Source organism: Lontra canadensis, unplaced genomic scaffold, assembly GCF_010015895.1.
Source record: "Lontra canadensis isolate GAN:19392208 unplaced genomic scaffold, GSC_riverotter_1.0 scaffold40, whole genome shotgun sequence".
Taxonomy (NCBI): Eukaryota; Metazoa; Chordata; class Mammalia; order Carnivora; family Mustelidae; genus Lontra; species Lontra canadensis.
Genome location: NW_022631034.1, coordinates 11204382 through 11219421, shown reverse-complemented (window position 1 = coordinate 11219421; position 15040 = coordinate 11204382). Strand labels below are relative to the sequence as shown.

Below are 15040 nucleotides of genomic sequence, written 5' to 3'. Positions count from 1 at the left end.
TTTATAACATTGCTTTAGCTGTTTAACCCAATTTCAAGGCAAGCTGAAATTGGTACATATGTCTTAAGTACGTCTGCTGTGGTCAGAACCATTTTAAAGAGATGTTTCTTTTAAAAAGTTCAAGTTTCTTCCATTATAAAACAGAGGGTTGTTTTTTTTTTTTTACCTATACTAATTACCCTGAAATTCTATTTGGTCACTCTTGTTTTTTCTGTCAAAGGCCACAAAGAAAGCACTTTTTTGAAGTAGTAGCTACATAACTAACCAGAAATGAATCAAACTCAAACACTGAATTTGACAAACTAACCTCTTGAATAAGGGCAACTTTTTTTTTTTAAAGGTGAACTGTAAAAGAGAAAAAAAACCACCTTCTGGGAAGCGATTCATCTTATCTGATGAAATAAATTCCCCAGAATTACCTTATGTAGTAGCAGCATTATTAAATAGTGCAATTCTTCAAAATAGATTTCAAATAATATCTTCTTCAAATAAAAAAGTAATTGTTTACTTACAGCTCTGTTTATAAAACCACAGCTTAAAACATTTAGCCACCCCCAACCGTAAGATAAATATAAACAATACCTGTCTTGCCTACACAATGATGGGAACACGTGTGCACACACACACACGTGTATGAATCATTCAAGGCCAATGGTACCCAACAAGAAGCTAAAAGTACAAGATACGAATAAAAAAATAAAACAACACAGAATGCAATTTTTAGCTTTGATACTTCTGACGCTATTCCTCCATCAATAATAACAATTATGAATAGCCAATTGTTAAAATTAAGAATATATGTAAGAAACGTCAGGGAACTAAATATCTGAGCAGTATTTCATATTGTTTAATTCTGTAACCCACATATTATGGGACACAGTATACATGCAAACGGCATAAAGATTCTGAAACTTGTATTTTGTAACTAATTATTACATAAGTGTGGCACAAATGTAAATTTAAAACCTTAAAAGATTATGCTTTTCTCCCTCACTTTTCATTTTCTATTCATTCGTCAGAAACTAGGCACTTTAATCTAAAAATTCATTTTTTAAAAAATATATTTTAGATCTTTCTGGGTAACTCCTTCCCGAAATAAATAAAGCTCACCTTAGGAGCAAAATCAACGAGTCCAGTGCTTTGATATGCTGAGTGAGCCACTTTAAATAAGAGATATATGGTTTAGACACAAAATTAACACAGCTCTGAATGTATCTAATATACTCTGAAGAACCCTACTCATATGAACAACCCATTTGTTCATTTATTTACCATAAAGGACATGAAATATACTTCCATGCCACTAAAAAAATATATTTTGTTTTATATTCAGGGGGAAAAATACCTTTAAAACCTCACTAAGAGTCAAAGTATGAATATTTTTTAAATTGGGCATAATATGACAAATTCCCAGTGCGCTATAAGTTCTATAGGAGAACTTAGAAACTATTTTACTGTATCCACATTAGTATCTTCAGATATTGGGAAATAGTTTCAAAACTACACACAAAAAATCTTAACTTCTTAGAGTTAATAAATGTTATCTTTTTAATCAATGGATCATTCAAGGGAAAAATGCTCTAATCTATAAAAAGATAAAAAAAATTTCTTCGGTCTCATTATTCTAACTTACAGGACCAACAATAATATATTTTGGAAACTGCAGCAAATCTAATATAAACTTGTAAACTTCTCAGTGTCAATTCATTTAAATGTTTTATAATGATACTCAGCCATTACAATTTCTTTGATTCAAACATGAGCAAATGCACGAGCAATAATGTAAGCAGTACGTATTAAACACCACTACTGCCCAAACTTGATTGAATAAATAACTTTACAATGAAAAATACATTTTCAGGCAAAGTTAAATTTGTTTACACTAGGAGTAATATATCCTTACATAAGTGGGCCACGAAGGTCTTGGCTACAGTATATATTTTCAAGGTGCAAAGCATAAAAACAGAGCTTTTGAAAATGATACTGGACATCACAGACAGCTTCAGGAAGACAAATCAACTAACTCCCAAGTACTGGTTTTAATTCAAGCAGTATTTCTGTAAAATATACAACATTTCATGACTTAAATTATTACCTAAAGACTAGAAAGCGTCACTTTGGATATAGTACACAGGGATTCAATGACAGAACTGTGTAAATACAGTATGATCACTCATACTCTACCAGATGTCTTTTCCCTCCCTGAGTCCATATCCCCCAATTCCTTATAATACATGGTACAAAATCAATAGTTACCTTAACTATTTCATAGTACATTCCAACCGTATGTTCTTTATGGTACTTATTGCACTTTGGCTTCCAATAGGCCACTGGACATGACATGACCATGACTACTTAGACAGCTACTTGTATGCCTCAGTGCATCAGCTCCAAGATAGGCCGTCAAGAGTTCAGTGCGGCGAGTAAGTAACTGCATGAGGTCTTCGGCCAAAGTCTCTATACTGGAATAGCGTACCTTCTCAAAGTCAAAAATGTCTTTGAGAAAGAAAAGAACTTGATTCTGGAAAATGAACACAAAACAAATTGGCACTATCAGACCAAAAGCATATTAATCTAAATAGTTATTAATATTGTGGGGTGTCTGCGTGGCTCAGTGGGTTAAAGCCTCTGCCTTCGGCTCAGGTCATGATCTCAGGATCCTGGATCGAGCCCCGCATTGGGCTCTCTGCTCAGCAGGGAGTCTGCTTCCCCCTCTCTGCCTGCCTCTCTGCCTACTTGTGATCTCTGTCTGTCAAATAAATAAATCTTTGAAAAAAAAATAGTTACCAATATTGTAACAAGCACTGAATTAGGAGTCAGAAGGCCTGACTTCCAGTATTAGTCTCTTAACTCATTGGAAAAGGGACCTTGAACAAGTGATTAAACCTTTCCTAGGTCTCACTTTCTTTTTCTGTAAAATCTGGGATACTACTACTTCTCCTTTATAATATTCAGGGCTGACGTGAAGATGAAAAAAAAAAAATCTATGGCAAATGCCTGTAAACCCTAAAGCACTGTAAGGGGCTATTATTAATTCTTTCTCAATAATTGATATTTTCAGTGTCACCTCTGAACACTGGTACTACTTTAAGACCCAAGAGTAAACAATTTCCAACAGTTGTTAACTTTTATTTCTTTTTTAATTTTAGAGACAGAGAGAAAGCACAAGCAGGGGAACGGTCAGATGGAGAGGGAGAGACAGAGAATCTCAAGCAGACTGCACTGAGCATGAAGCTGCACCTGGGGCTTGATCCTACAACCCTGAGATCATGACCTGAGCCAAAACTGAGAGTTGGACACTTAACTGACTGAGTCACCCAGGCGCCCCTGTAATTTTTTTTTTGTGCCCCTATAATTTTTAAGTTTTTGTTTTTTTAAAAGATTTTATTTATTTATTTATTTATTTTTGTGAGAGGAGAGAGTGTGTGCACATGTGCATGAGCAGGGCGGAGGCAGAAGCAGAAGTAGGCTCCCCACTGAGCAGGGAGCCCAATGCGGGGCTCGATCCCAAGACCCTGGCATCATGACCTGAGCTGAAGGCAGTCGCTTAACCAACTGAGCTACCCAGGAGCCCTAACTTTTAAGTTTTAAGGGTATATTATTCTGTATATAAAAACTTAAGATACATGAAAATTAAAAATTTCAGGTCTCAAACCGGTGGAAGATCTGAAGGATATCTCACTTCAGTAAGTTAATACTTGTGCTGCAACTCATTTTTTTACTGTAGCATGGTTGAAATACAGTGTTTTATTAGTTTCAGGTGTACAACAGTGATTCAGCAAATCTACACATGACTCAATGCTCACCATGGTAAATGTAGTTATCACCTATCACCATACAATGTTTTTACAATATTATTGACTGTATTCCCTACGTTGTACTTTTTATCCCCGTGACTTACTTATTTTATAACTAGAAGTTTATATCTCTTACTCCCCTTCACCTATTTCGCCCATCCTCCCAATCCCCTCTTCTCTGGCAACTACCAGTTTGTTCTCTGTACTTACCATTCTACATATTTTTTGTTGTTGTTGTTCATTTGCTTTGTTTTCTGGTTTCCACATATAAGTAAAATCAGATGGCATTTGTCTTTCTCTATCTGACTTATTTCACTTAGCATAATACCCTGTAGGTCCAATGGTGCTGTTGAAAATGGCAAAATCTCACTCTTTTTTTGCTGAAACTCATTTTAAACAAGTTGTATCCTACTTGTATGTATTAAGTCACAGACTGTTATGCCATGATGGGGAGGAAAAAAAGTAATTCCAAACAACAAAAAACAGAAATACTTAATTTCTATCCCACAGAAATCGGGTGTTAAGAAGTACTAGGAAGGCACACTTCATAGATTTGCTTGACTCTATAACTGGATGAGTCGTTAGCAATGAACTTGTCAAGCCCCCTCATTTTACAGATGAAGAGAAGGAGGACAGATCTGTGCATGATTTGCCCAAAGTCAGGCTGTTCATTCATTCATGATAAACTTAATTCCCAGTCCAAATTCTTCCCACATATCTTACATTTTGGGAGTTCAAAAAAAACACGAGTCAAAAACTGATCAGTTTTTTTGAATGACAGTAAGATAATTACTTCCTAAACATTTAAACAAATGTTACATTAACAGCACATAAACATAATGATTTAACTTTTTAAATGAATAGAATGAAACATCCAAACTTTCAAACATCAAAAACTTTCAAATTCATACTGATGTTTACTTTTATTTTCTCCTTGAAACTCAGCCTAAATTCAAGACTATGAAATAGTGAGACTTTTCTTGGCATTATGCAATGCAGAAAATTCTGCAACGAGCTGTAACTTGTGTTTTGGCAAACCACTGACATTGGGATACAACCTTAAACTCCCATGGTATCTCTCACAACTGGGGTTTTATCATTCAAGTTACCTTAAACCAGAACTTACTTCTAAATTGCCTACATGTGCAACAAGGCACATTATTATTTGTTTTATACATTTCAAAAGAGTCCAGGTGAAGAACAACTGTCTGCAGCAAGTTGACTGTAACACGGTAACGCCACACAAAAGCACACATCCAATTATAGAAGGAATCGATAAGAGGAATGGACTTGTTGCAACTATTCCAGAATAAAGCACCAAATCTATATAATAAATGTTCCACTGGCGTTTAAACACTGAATTTAAGTGACTTTCATAACTTTACCTTTCACTAACATTCATTTTCCTACAAAAGCAAAAACAAAACAGAATAAAGTCTCCATCCACTTTTCGAGTTAGAAAAAAAGAGATGATTCAATGACTGAACATACCTTAAAGAAGCAACATAAATCATAGAGAGAATTTCTAGGACCCAAAAAGCCCCAGGCGAGGACAGGGCTGATTTGCTCACAAATGGCATAAAAATGGGCAAAAAATCCATCTGGGATCTATTGGGAAGTAAAGGAGAATTGAGTTATTCTTACTTTCTTGAATTAGCTATCTCTAGCAGAGAAACCTAAATTGCTATCCATCATAAGATCAGCTCTTTCTGAGGACAGAGCAAGGGTGAACCAGGAGCCAGCCTGCTAGGGAACTGAATAAGCTTACAAGTAACTTCTGGAGTCACAGAATGTTTTATATAATTTTTGTATCCTAGCCAACAGTTTCAAATGTGCTGAGGAACATTATTTCTTAAAGGCATTTTTCACCTCATAAAAATACTTCATAAAAAAGTAATCATATCAGTGTTACAACCAAGCAATAACAAGAATGCTATGGTATTCTTTGGCAGTATAATTCTTAGGATGAATGAGATTACCATGGTTTCAGCTATTAAACAGTTCCCCTCAATCACTTAATTAGATTACCTGAAAAAGACCAAACTGATTTTTAAATGACTAGCACAAAAATATGCTTATTAGAATCCCAACTTTTAGTTGAGAAACCAGGTATTTTTGAAGCATTTAATTGTGTAATTACTACCTCTTCTTGTGTAATAGTAAAACATACAGTTGTAATTCAGGAACCTCTCTAAGTTTATTAATAACTTTCTGAATTTCCCTTGTTAAATAACGTCCTGTGGGATTTGTCATATAGCATCAACTGGGGATAACTATGCCTTAAGATTCTGTCTCCTGAAGGGGTTATTTCCAAAACATCTTCTAGACCTCAATTTTAAAATATACATATACTCTAGCAGCAATTACCATTTAATGAGTACCCGTTATATTCCAGATAAAGTGCTAGGTTCTATTTAATCTAATAAAACGTTCTTGAAAAAGTAGGTCATGTTAACATTATTTTAATCATGTAGAAAGTGATACATCAAAGGAGTTAAGAAACCTGTCCTTTGTCACACATAGCTAACCAGTGAAAGCCAAAAGGTTACGAAGGATGCACCAAAGTTATTAGTCTGAGAGGTTCTGCGTATATTAAAATTCGAAACCCCATAGACTCTAACTGTAGTAAGAGTTCAGACAGGTAAGACATTAGCATGAGCTGACTGAAGAGACATGCTTCCCCAAGTAATAACATGAGCTGAACTCAACAAGAGGTAAAATATATTTAAATTCACAGGAAAGAGTATGGCATTCCAGGTATAGAAAATAGTTCCCCAAGAGGTGAGACATATAGGTTATCTATGGATATGGACAGAAGACTAGTCTAAGGTATAGGATTTATGCTAAGAAAACATAAAAGTTATAAATGTTATTATTATCATGATTATTATGGAAACTACTATTTATTAAGCTCATTTTTATATTTACTTTTCATTTTATACTTAAATGAACCTGGTTAATATTATCTTATTTCATCCTTACACCAACCTTATGAGTAGGCACCAATTCCATTCTGCAAACAGAAGTGGAGGTCAGCTGACGGGAACTTGCCTGAGGTCAGAACAGCAAGTCTACAAGCCCATGTCTACAAGTCTACAAGTCTACTCCCTAGCCCCAAACCAGTGGTTCCCAAATGTTAAGAGTTCATAATCATCATTTGAAAAGCTTGTTTAAAACACAGGGTCTCTGGAATCTTTTTTTTTTTCTTTTTAAGTTTACTGAATGATAGACTACAAAGCTCCCGAAGAGGGAGGGGACCTGAGGTTGTCCTCTGGAATCATTTTAAACAAGAATTACATACATGGTCCCCAGTTATCTTAAAAATTCTTTCGGAGCCATTTCTAACCCTAAACCTTCTTTCACCTAGTAGAAATCCCATGCATGCCTCAATCTGCTCTACTGAACTATACAGAATATTAAGAGATGGAGAAGTTATTCAAAACAGGGAAGCCAACCCAGTATCAATAAGTCACTCATCCAGCTTGAAGGACAGTTCCAAGAGCTTCCATCCCCACTTGAGAATTGACTCAGCAGTTTCTTTGACAAGAGCCTCAAATTACCCAAAAAAGAAGAAGTCCAAGGCATAATGAAATTTACCTTCATCTGTTGCCTTTTCTGTTTCAGCACTGACCAACAACTTGAAGCCACAGCCTAAATATATGCAAAGGAGAAAAAGCAAGACTTACATTTATGACTTATAGACTTTGCATTAGGAATGATTTTTGCGTGAAATTCATAGATTTATGGGTTTAAAATGTTCAAAACATTAACATTTTCCCTTCTATTATTTGTGAATAATAGTGGTATTTTGTTTTTATAAATTTTAAAATTAAATACAAAGGCACGAAGGAAAAAGGCTGAGCTCTGGTACCAAGAAACTTGGTTAACTATAATTCAACTCTCAGGAATCTTCAGTTCTGTTCCTATAGGAAAAGAATAAAAATACGTGTACACAGAGACACATATAGCAATAGCCATTTTATGTATAATAATGAAGACAATGTAGTATTTTTTTTTCTTTAAGAATAGTATTGCTGGAAATAGTCATGGGTAGAGCTAACAGTTTTATTCCAATAAAAAACTATGAAATATAACCTTAATGATAGGGACTAAAACACCCAAGTAGATCTTAACGAAATCTGCCATGGCCCAACTTTGATCAAGGTCACTTTGCCAAATCAGTTAAGAAATGAGAGAACATATAACTTTTATGGTTAAAACATATCTTGAGTAAAAAGTGGATTTATTAAAAACGCTTTAAAATTTATTATCAGAAATTTCCAAAATAATTTTGAAATAGGCAGCTGGAACATTTTTTTAAAGGCATTCTATTGCAGCATGAATATCTATTTTACCTACTTCCTTCTGGGTACACACTTAAATAAAGCACAACAAAAAAATAATGTCAAATAGAGATCTGAGTGCAAAAAAAACAAGAGAAACTGAAAACATTCAAAGTATAGAATATAGTTTAAACCTGTTTTATTTTTGCATATGCCTATTTCTTTTACTCCCCTTTTTCTTTCATTTAAAAAATTTATTTTTAAGTACACTCAAGGTAGGGCTTGAACTCACAACCCTGATATCACGAGTTGTATTTTCTATGGACTGAGCCCATGAGGCACTCCTTCTCTCCCCTCATTTTTTATAGTATTTGAGAACATAAATCTCCATATCTTCCTCTAAAAAATACATACTGTCTTTTTTGACAATTGCTATATTTCAGGTTAGTCACAGAGCCAGTTCAGTTATCTGGTTAGTCATGAACTGGTCTGAAGCCTGAGTCTGAGATCTGAAGAAAACACTGGTCCTCCAGGTCAGCGCAGGGACAGACAGAAGAGCCAAAGGGAATTTCATCTGAAGATGTTGTGTATCATACACATCTGATCCCAGTATCAAAGACTGAACCCAGTTTCCTCGCTAATCATAAGCAGATATATAAGTAAATATATAAGTAAATATATTTACTATAAGCAGATATATAAGTAAATCTTATTGATCTTCCCAGCTCTGACCATTTATCACCAAATTTAAATGGTTGAGATAAAGGTAAACCACCACTTACAGTTTCTTTGAAGGAGGAGTTCAGCCAGCGATTATTTACTACATTCTGTATGTTAGTGGGTGGGTTTTCTAAATCTTCAAAGGAATCCATTAATATAAAATCCAGAACAACATCATAAAAATTTAGGTTTTTCACCTGCATTAAATTATGAGTTAAAACACAAATTACTGTTACATAGAGCGGAAATAAAGTCCGAACCAGTGCTTCACACTTTATAATAGCAGGGTGTTTATAGTTGACTCAGATTATATCCCTGACGAGAAAAGGGGAAGAGAGACAAATATGAAAATACCTCACCACCAGGAACTATAACTATGTTATAATTCATATAACAGCTCTTCCTTCCTAGATCTCTTCAGGTGAAATTAATCTTTCCTTCACTGCATCCTCAGAGTCCTTTGTCCGTGCTTTGATTATGGTATCCGCCAAGCTCCAGCTACTTTGTTCTACAGCTCCTGGGATATCCGCCTGTCCTCCCCACCACATCGTGAGCCTCTTACTCCTTCACTCAGCCATGCATACTATGCTGTACTACATGCTGTACCAGGTGCTCACACTTCCATGGCAACCAAATGAGATGCTTAGAATTTAGTGGGAAAACAAACAGGAACAGATAGTGCCACAAATACACAATTATAAACTGTGATAAACCTAGTAAAGGCAAAAGGACATGGGACTATGAGAGCTTATGATGGAGAGTCTAATCTAGACTAGATGTCAGAGAGGGCTTTTTTTTAGGGACAGAGGCATCCCAGGTATGGAAATACTTGTCAAAGTGTTGCAGGTAAGAAGGAACACAGTGGTGTTGAGTTGAAGAAAACCATCGACAGTGTGCTGTAGCACCCTACAGCAGAGGGCACAGGGGTAAGTGGCTGGACACAACCAGGAAGGGCTAGGTCCATGTTCATAATTTTGGATTTTAACCAGTATTTTGGAGTGGCAGTGGTAGAGGGGAGGTGGATATTCAGATCTGCATTTTTTGGAAGACTGTTTGGCAGCAATGTAGACTGGAATGGAGAGGAGAGAGTGGAGGAGTAGCAGGGAATCTGGCAATGCAAAGACTCTGAAGTAGTCCAGGGAGAAAGAGTAGTTGCTCAGGCACAATGTTTAGGATTAGAAAGAATGGCAGGATTAGAAAGAAGATGAAGAAACTAAAAAAACTGACAAAACTCAGACATAAATATGATATGGTAGGCAAGGACCAGAAGGTATAAAGGGTGAATCCCAGGGTTCTGGCCTGCACAACTGACTAGTTACCAATCCCTGCACCAAGTGAGGGAACACCAAAAAAAGAAAGATTATGTCTTTGTCTTTGTACCAACAATTTTCTTTGCCTAGAAAGCCTTTCAGCCCCTTGCAAATTCATTCTTTAAGCTTCTGGTACAACAAAATGTTCCAGGCTCATTATATACTTCCCCTATCCTGGTGCTGACATCAGCCATTTTTCCAAGGAGTCCTAGGTTCCTTTTAGTGAACAGTAGTACTTAGAAGCCAAGCTCCGTGTGCTAGGAGTAATTTCTTTTGAGGTGCTGCTGCCCCTAGACCCTCGGTGAACAGAACTAGGAAGTCCACATATGTTTCTAAATATGCAAACCTTTATATTTATTTCTACATCTTTATACACACACAGAGTAAACTACAAATTGACCCGGACAGCTCCTACTCCAGTCTTAGCTTTTTATATCTTCCCTCCCTGAGAGTGAGAAACCTGGCTCCCATTATTCTCAATAAGTATAATTATTTGTTTAATCCTGTGTAGCAAATCCTCTGGTCCCTCTACGCTGTCTGTTGTCCCATTCAAAATCATCCCTGCACAGGCCACCACTCACTCTGCTAGGGCCTTCTTACTGATGAAGGAAGAAAGAAGGAACTAGGAAAGGAGGGAGGGGAGGGAGGGAGGAAGGAAAAATGGAAGGATGGACGAACGGACAGGCTTAAAAAACAATCGTTTTCAACTATTGTCCCAAAGTATAAAGACTGTGGTTGTTATTGTTTATGACTGTCATAACCATTACCACATGATTGGTTTTACTGTCATTTAACAGGGGCAAGGAAACAGTGGCCTCAGATTATATAAATATTATATGTACATAACTAAGGGGAATGAATATTACAAAAAATTGAAACTTACTCCTCTAGCAGCAAGTTCCATTTCAGTACTATCCCAGTGATCAGTCTGCTCTAAAAAATAGATCATTTCATCAAAAACATCTTCAAACTTCTTTGGATTCTGCAGAAGAAAACAAACTTTAATCCTCAACTCAACTTTCTAACAGGGCTCAAGCCTACCAAGTAAATGAGTTACTCTTCAAGTATGTTTGTTAGCTCTTTATTCTATTAAGTAACAAATTAAAATACATTTTCAAGGTATGTCATATTCACTTGGTCTGATATTTTGTTGTTCCAACATTGGGCAGAACTCCAGACTAAGAACATTAGTAAAATGTCAAAAGCAAAATGTCATAATCAAATATGTATGCCTATTTAGGTCAGTCCTTCAGATGAAAACTTGGTGACAACAGATACTATGTGATGGTTCTGATGCAGTTCCATTCCTCTCAGAGGAAGCTAGGTGAAATCGCTGGGTTTAATCTGTCACGGGAAGGTCAAGAAAGCAACATAAGATACACACTGGGAATTACAAGTAGTTAATATCACCTAACATTTATTTTGCACCTTAAAAAAATTGTGCTTTCCCACTTATTATTTAATTAATGATCATAAACCCTCTGACGTAGTGTACCATAAATATAATTCTATTATACAAATGAGGTAATTGAGGTTCAGAAGGATTGGGTCAGAAAACCAGGTGTTCAAATGGCTCAAGGAGGGCCTGTTTTACTTGATTTCTTTCTCAACATCTGGGCACACCCTACATAAAGGGAAGTGGTTCCTTACAGTCTTCATGAAGTTCTTGTGATCGCTCTGCCTCATTCAGTCCCATGAATAAGAGTAAGAGGCAGCTCAATTTGTACTTCCAGATTTCTGAGATCTCCACTATTTCCTGGAACCTCACTGAATAGGATTTGAGGGAGGTAAGTGAAGAGGTATTAGAAATAAGAGTGGTGGTTGTAGTATCAGATCTAATGATAATCCCCACATGACATTCACAGACTTTACAGCAAACTGGGAATAACGTACGAGGAACAACTTGACCAAAACAGTGTAGACTTCATACATAGAAACTAAATCAACCCAAGTAGAAGTCAGTGCTCTTTGGGTAATTTACTTTTAATATGTGAACCTTTGCAACAATCTACAAGAACTTTTTCTCCTGTTAAAATTTCAATGTGTTGTAATGTAATGTATGGTAATCTCCAGTAAACAACAGTAAAAAACTTGCCAACAAAACAAGTTTACCTTTCGTGCCTTCACAATTAATGCTGATAAAATTTTCCTTCCACTCTCAGCAAGGAATATCCTGTTGGCTGTTTCCGAAAGTATGACCTGAAAAAATATCCAACCCCAAAGAAAAAAGAAACCTATAATTAATCTGAATGGACATTTGACTGTACAGCACATCTACACATAAACGACCCTAATACAGTCAATGCACTGCATGTGGCACTATTTCTGCAGGTAGACCACAGAGGAAAGTTGTAATTTCCTAACGTAAAAGGAGCTCTAGGAACCTATAATCAAAAAAGATTAAAGGGAAATAAGTACGAATTTAAGTTCTGTTCAATTTAATATTAGAAAAGCCAAAATAAATGTTATATAGTCCCCAAAATATAGAAAAATAAAGATGATCTTTTTGTTAAGTGATCTTATTTCATTTTAGGAAATCAGTGATTTTAGAAGTGATTCAAATACAAAACAATCCAGAACGCATACTAATTGCTAATAAGAGGATTTTTATGTTAAGCAGCCATTTGTACCCGTCTCCAGCATCAGAATACCCTGTTGGACAAAGTATGGTGGGCCTGGGAAGCCATGGCAGAGGACAAAGACAAATGAAGACAAATAAAATGAAAGGAAATAGCAGGCAGAAAAAATAAACTTAGTAGATTTTATACTTGCCATTAAAAATAAGGATAATAAAGAGCAAGGAGTTGTCCTGTTTATATTCGGCTGGACTCTATAGCATGAGGGTGGGGATGAGTGGCTAGGTGAAGTCACTTAATGTTAAACAAAATACCTGAAAAGCCTGTCGAATACAGTGAAGTTTGGCAAGAAAATCACTGTCTCCGAGGCACTCCAACATTTCAGTTCTATGTAATAAACAGGGAAGACAATTGTTAAACTGCATTCAAGATCAAGTCCACTACAAATTTGGACTCAAGTAAGGCTTAACCTCAGGACCTTAATACAAAACACATGTCTTTTCAATAATGACAAAAATGTAAAAAGATTTTTTTGAGCCTAACAGACATTTCCCCCCATTCTCATAAACATCTTTAATAAATATTACACAAGCATAGCAGCAGTACCTTAATATTTTTTGATAAACAAAAGCAAAACTGAAATGGTACCTAAGCACTCTTGAGTAAATTTTCCCTTCTTCAACTAAATGCATGGCTTCTTCATAGAAAGGGCAGTGGCAGAGAGACTCTAGACTGTAGGCATGCCGTCCTTCCCTGTGTTCTGCAAGCTAAGAATACAGTGGGTTACAACAGATGACACTGACAGAAGAAGAAAAACTATAAAAGAGAGAAAACAGGATCTTGCTAACATCAAAACATACTCAATTTGATTAAACCATAAAAATCACTCTAAGGGGTGCCTGGGTGGCTCAGTGGGTTAAAGCCTCTGCCTTCGGCTCAGGTCATGATCCCAGGGTCCTGAGATCGAGCCCCACATCGGGCTCTCTGCTCAGCAGGGAGCCTACTTCCTCCTCTCTCTCTGCCTGCCTCTCTGCCTACTTGTGATCTCTGTCAAATAAATAAATAAAATCTTTTAAAAAAAATCACTCTTAAGATTTTAGAGCTAGTGAGCTCGAACTGCACTTTGTTTCAAAATTCAGTTGTAAAAACGAGTAAACCTTTATAACAAGCATTTGAATTCAACAGTTTAAATCCACAGGCTACACATCCTTTTAAGTGTACAATTCAGAGATTTTTTTAGCATATTTGCTGGGTTTTGCAATCAGCACCACCTTCTAGTTTCAGAATATTTTTACCACCCCAACAGGAACCCCCTTACCCATCATCAGTCACGATCATGATCTTCTGGTCCTGAGATTGAGCCCTTCATCTGGTTCACGCTCAGTGTTGAGTCTGCCTGTCCCTCTTGCTCCCCCTCTGCTCCAGCTCCCCACCTCCCCAACATGGGGACTGATCTTCCAACCTTGAGATCATGACCTGAGCCAAAAACCAAGAGTTGATGCTTAACCAACTAAGGCACTCAAGTGCCCTACTGCCAAACTATTTGGCAAAGAGGCTACACTATGTTCCACTTCCACTAGCGATGTATAATGATAAAGATTTTTCACACCCTCAGCAATAATTATTATATATTTTTAAAGACTTATTTGAGAGAGAGAGAGAGCCCAAGTGCACAAGCAGGGGAAGAGGCAGACTCCCTGCTGAGCAAGGAGCCCAACAGGGCTCAATCCCAGGACCTTGAGATCATCACTGAGCCACCAGATGCCCCTATCATTATCCATTTTTTACATTATAGCCACTCTAGCAGGTGTGAAGTGGTTTAGTTTCTCTAATGACAACAATGTTGAACATCTTTCATCTCCTTACTGGCCTCTACATATCTTCTTTAGAAAGATGTTTATTCAAATCCTTTGCCCATTTTTAAATTGGGTTATTTGTCTATTTATTGTTGAGTTGTAACCATTCATTATATATTCTGGATATGTGTCTTTATAAGACACATGATTTATAAATATTTCTCCCAATCTACTGTTTTTTTCACTTTCTTGTTGGTGTCCTTTGAACTATAAAAGTTTTAATTTTTGATAAATTCCAATTAATCATTTTTTTCCTTTTTCTGCCTTAACATTTACTCCCTGTTTATGCAGAACATCAAGGGCAGCCAGAGGTGAGGGCTCAGGGACTTCTGTGGGTTTTCCTGGACATATGCACAATCCTGCATATGCCTGTGGCCTTCTAGATTCCCAGGAATATGTTGGAATTTTTCAAGGCCCCCTGTTAAAATCTATTGTTCAATTTTTCCCTTTAAGTTGTTTGGTCAGCCTCTTATTAGTCCTCACTGGTATCACCACCTC

General features: G+C 36.4%; 1 protein-coding gene across 4 annotated transcripts in view; it reads right to left on the bottom strand.

Annotated features, from left to right (window-relative positions):
- MIGA1 (mitoguardin 1) overlaps nt 1–15040 on the bottom strand; it is a 91350-nt gene continuing 76310 nt past the window's right edge. For 2 of the 4 annotated variants that reach the window (XM_032870151.1, XM_032870154.1), the window contains exons 9-16: nt 13335–13453; nt 13001–13073; nt 12223–12309; nt 10994–11092; nt 8863–8997; nt 7395–7448; nt 5289–5405; nt 1–2521 (exon numbers count right to left, since the gene is read on the bottom strand). In XM_032870151.1, the coding sequence (XP_032726042.1) occupies nt 2303–2521; nt 5289–5405; nt 7395–7448; nt 8863–8997; nt 10994–11092; nt 12223–12309; nt 13001–13073; nt 13335–13453 (903 nt within the window). In that variant the 3' untranslated portion in view covers nt 1–2302. Of the gene's footprint in view, nt 2522–4265; nt 5204–5288; nt 5406–7394; nt 7449–8862; nt 8998–10993; nt 11093–12222; nt 12310–13000; nt 13074–13334; nt 13454–15040 lie in introns of those variants that run through there. The other 2 variants (XM_032870152.1, XM_032870153.1) reach the window with 2 other exon arrangements.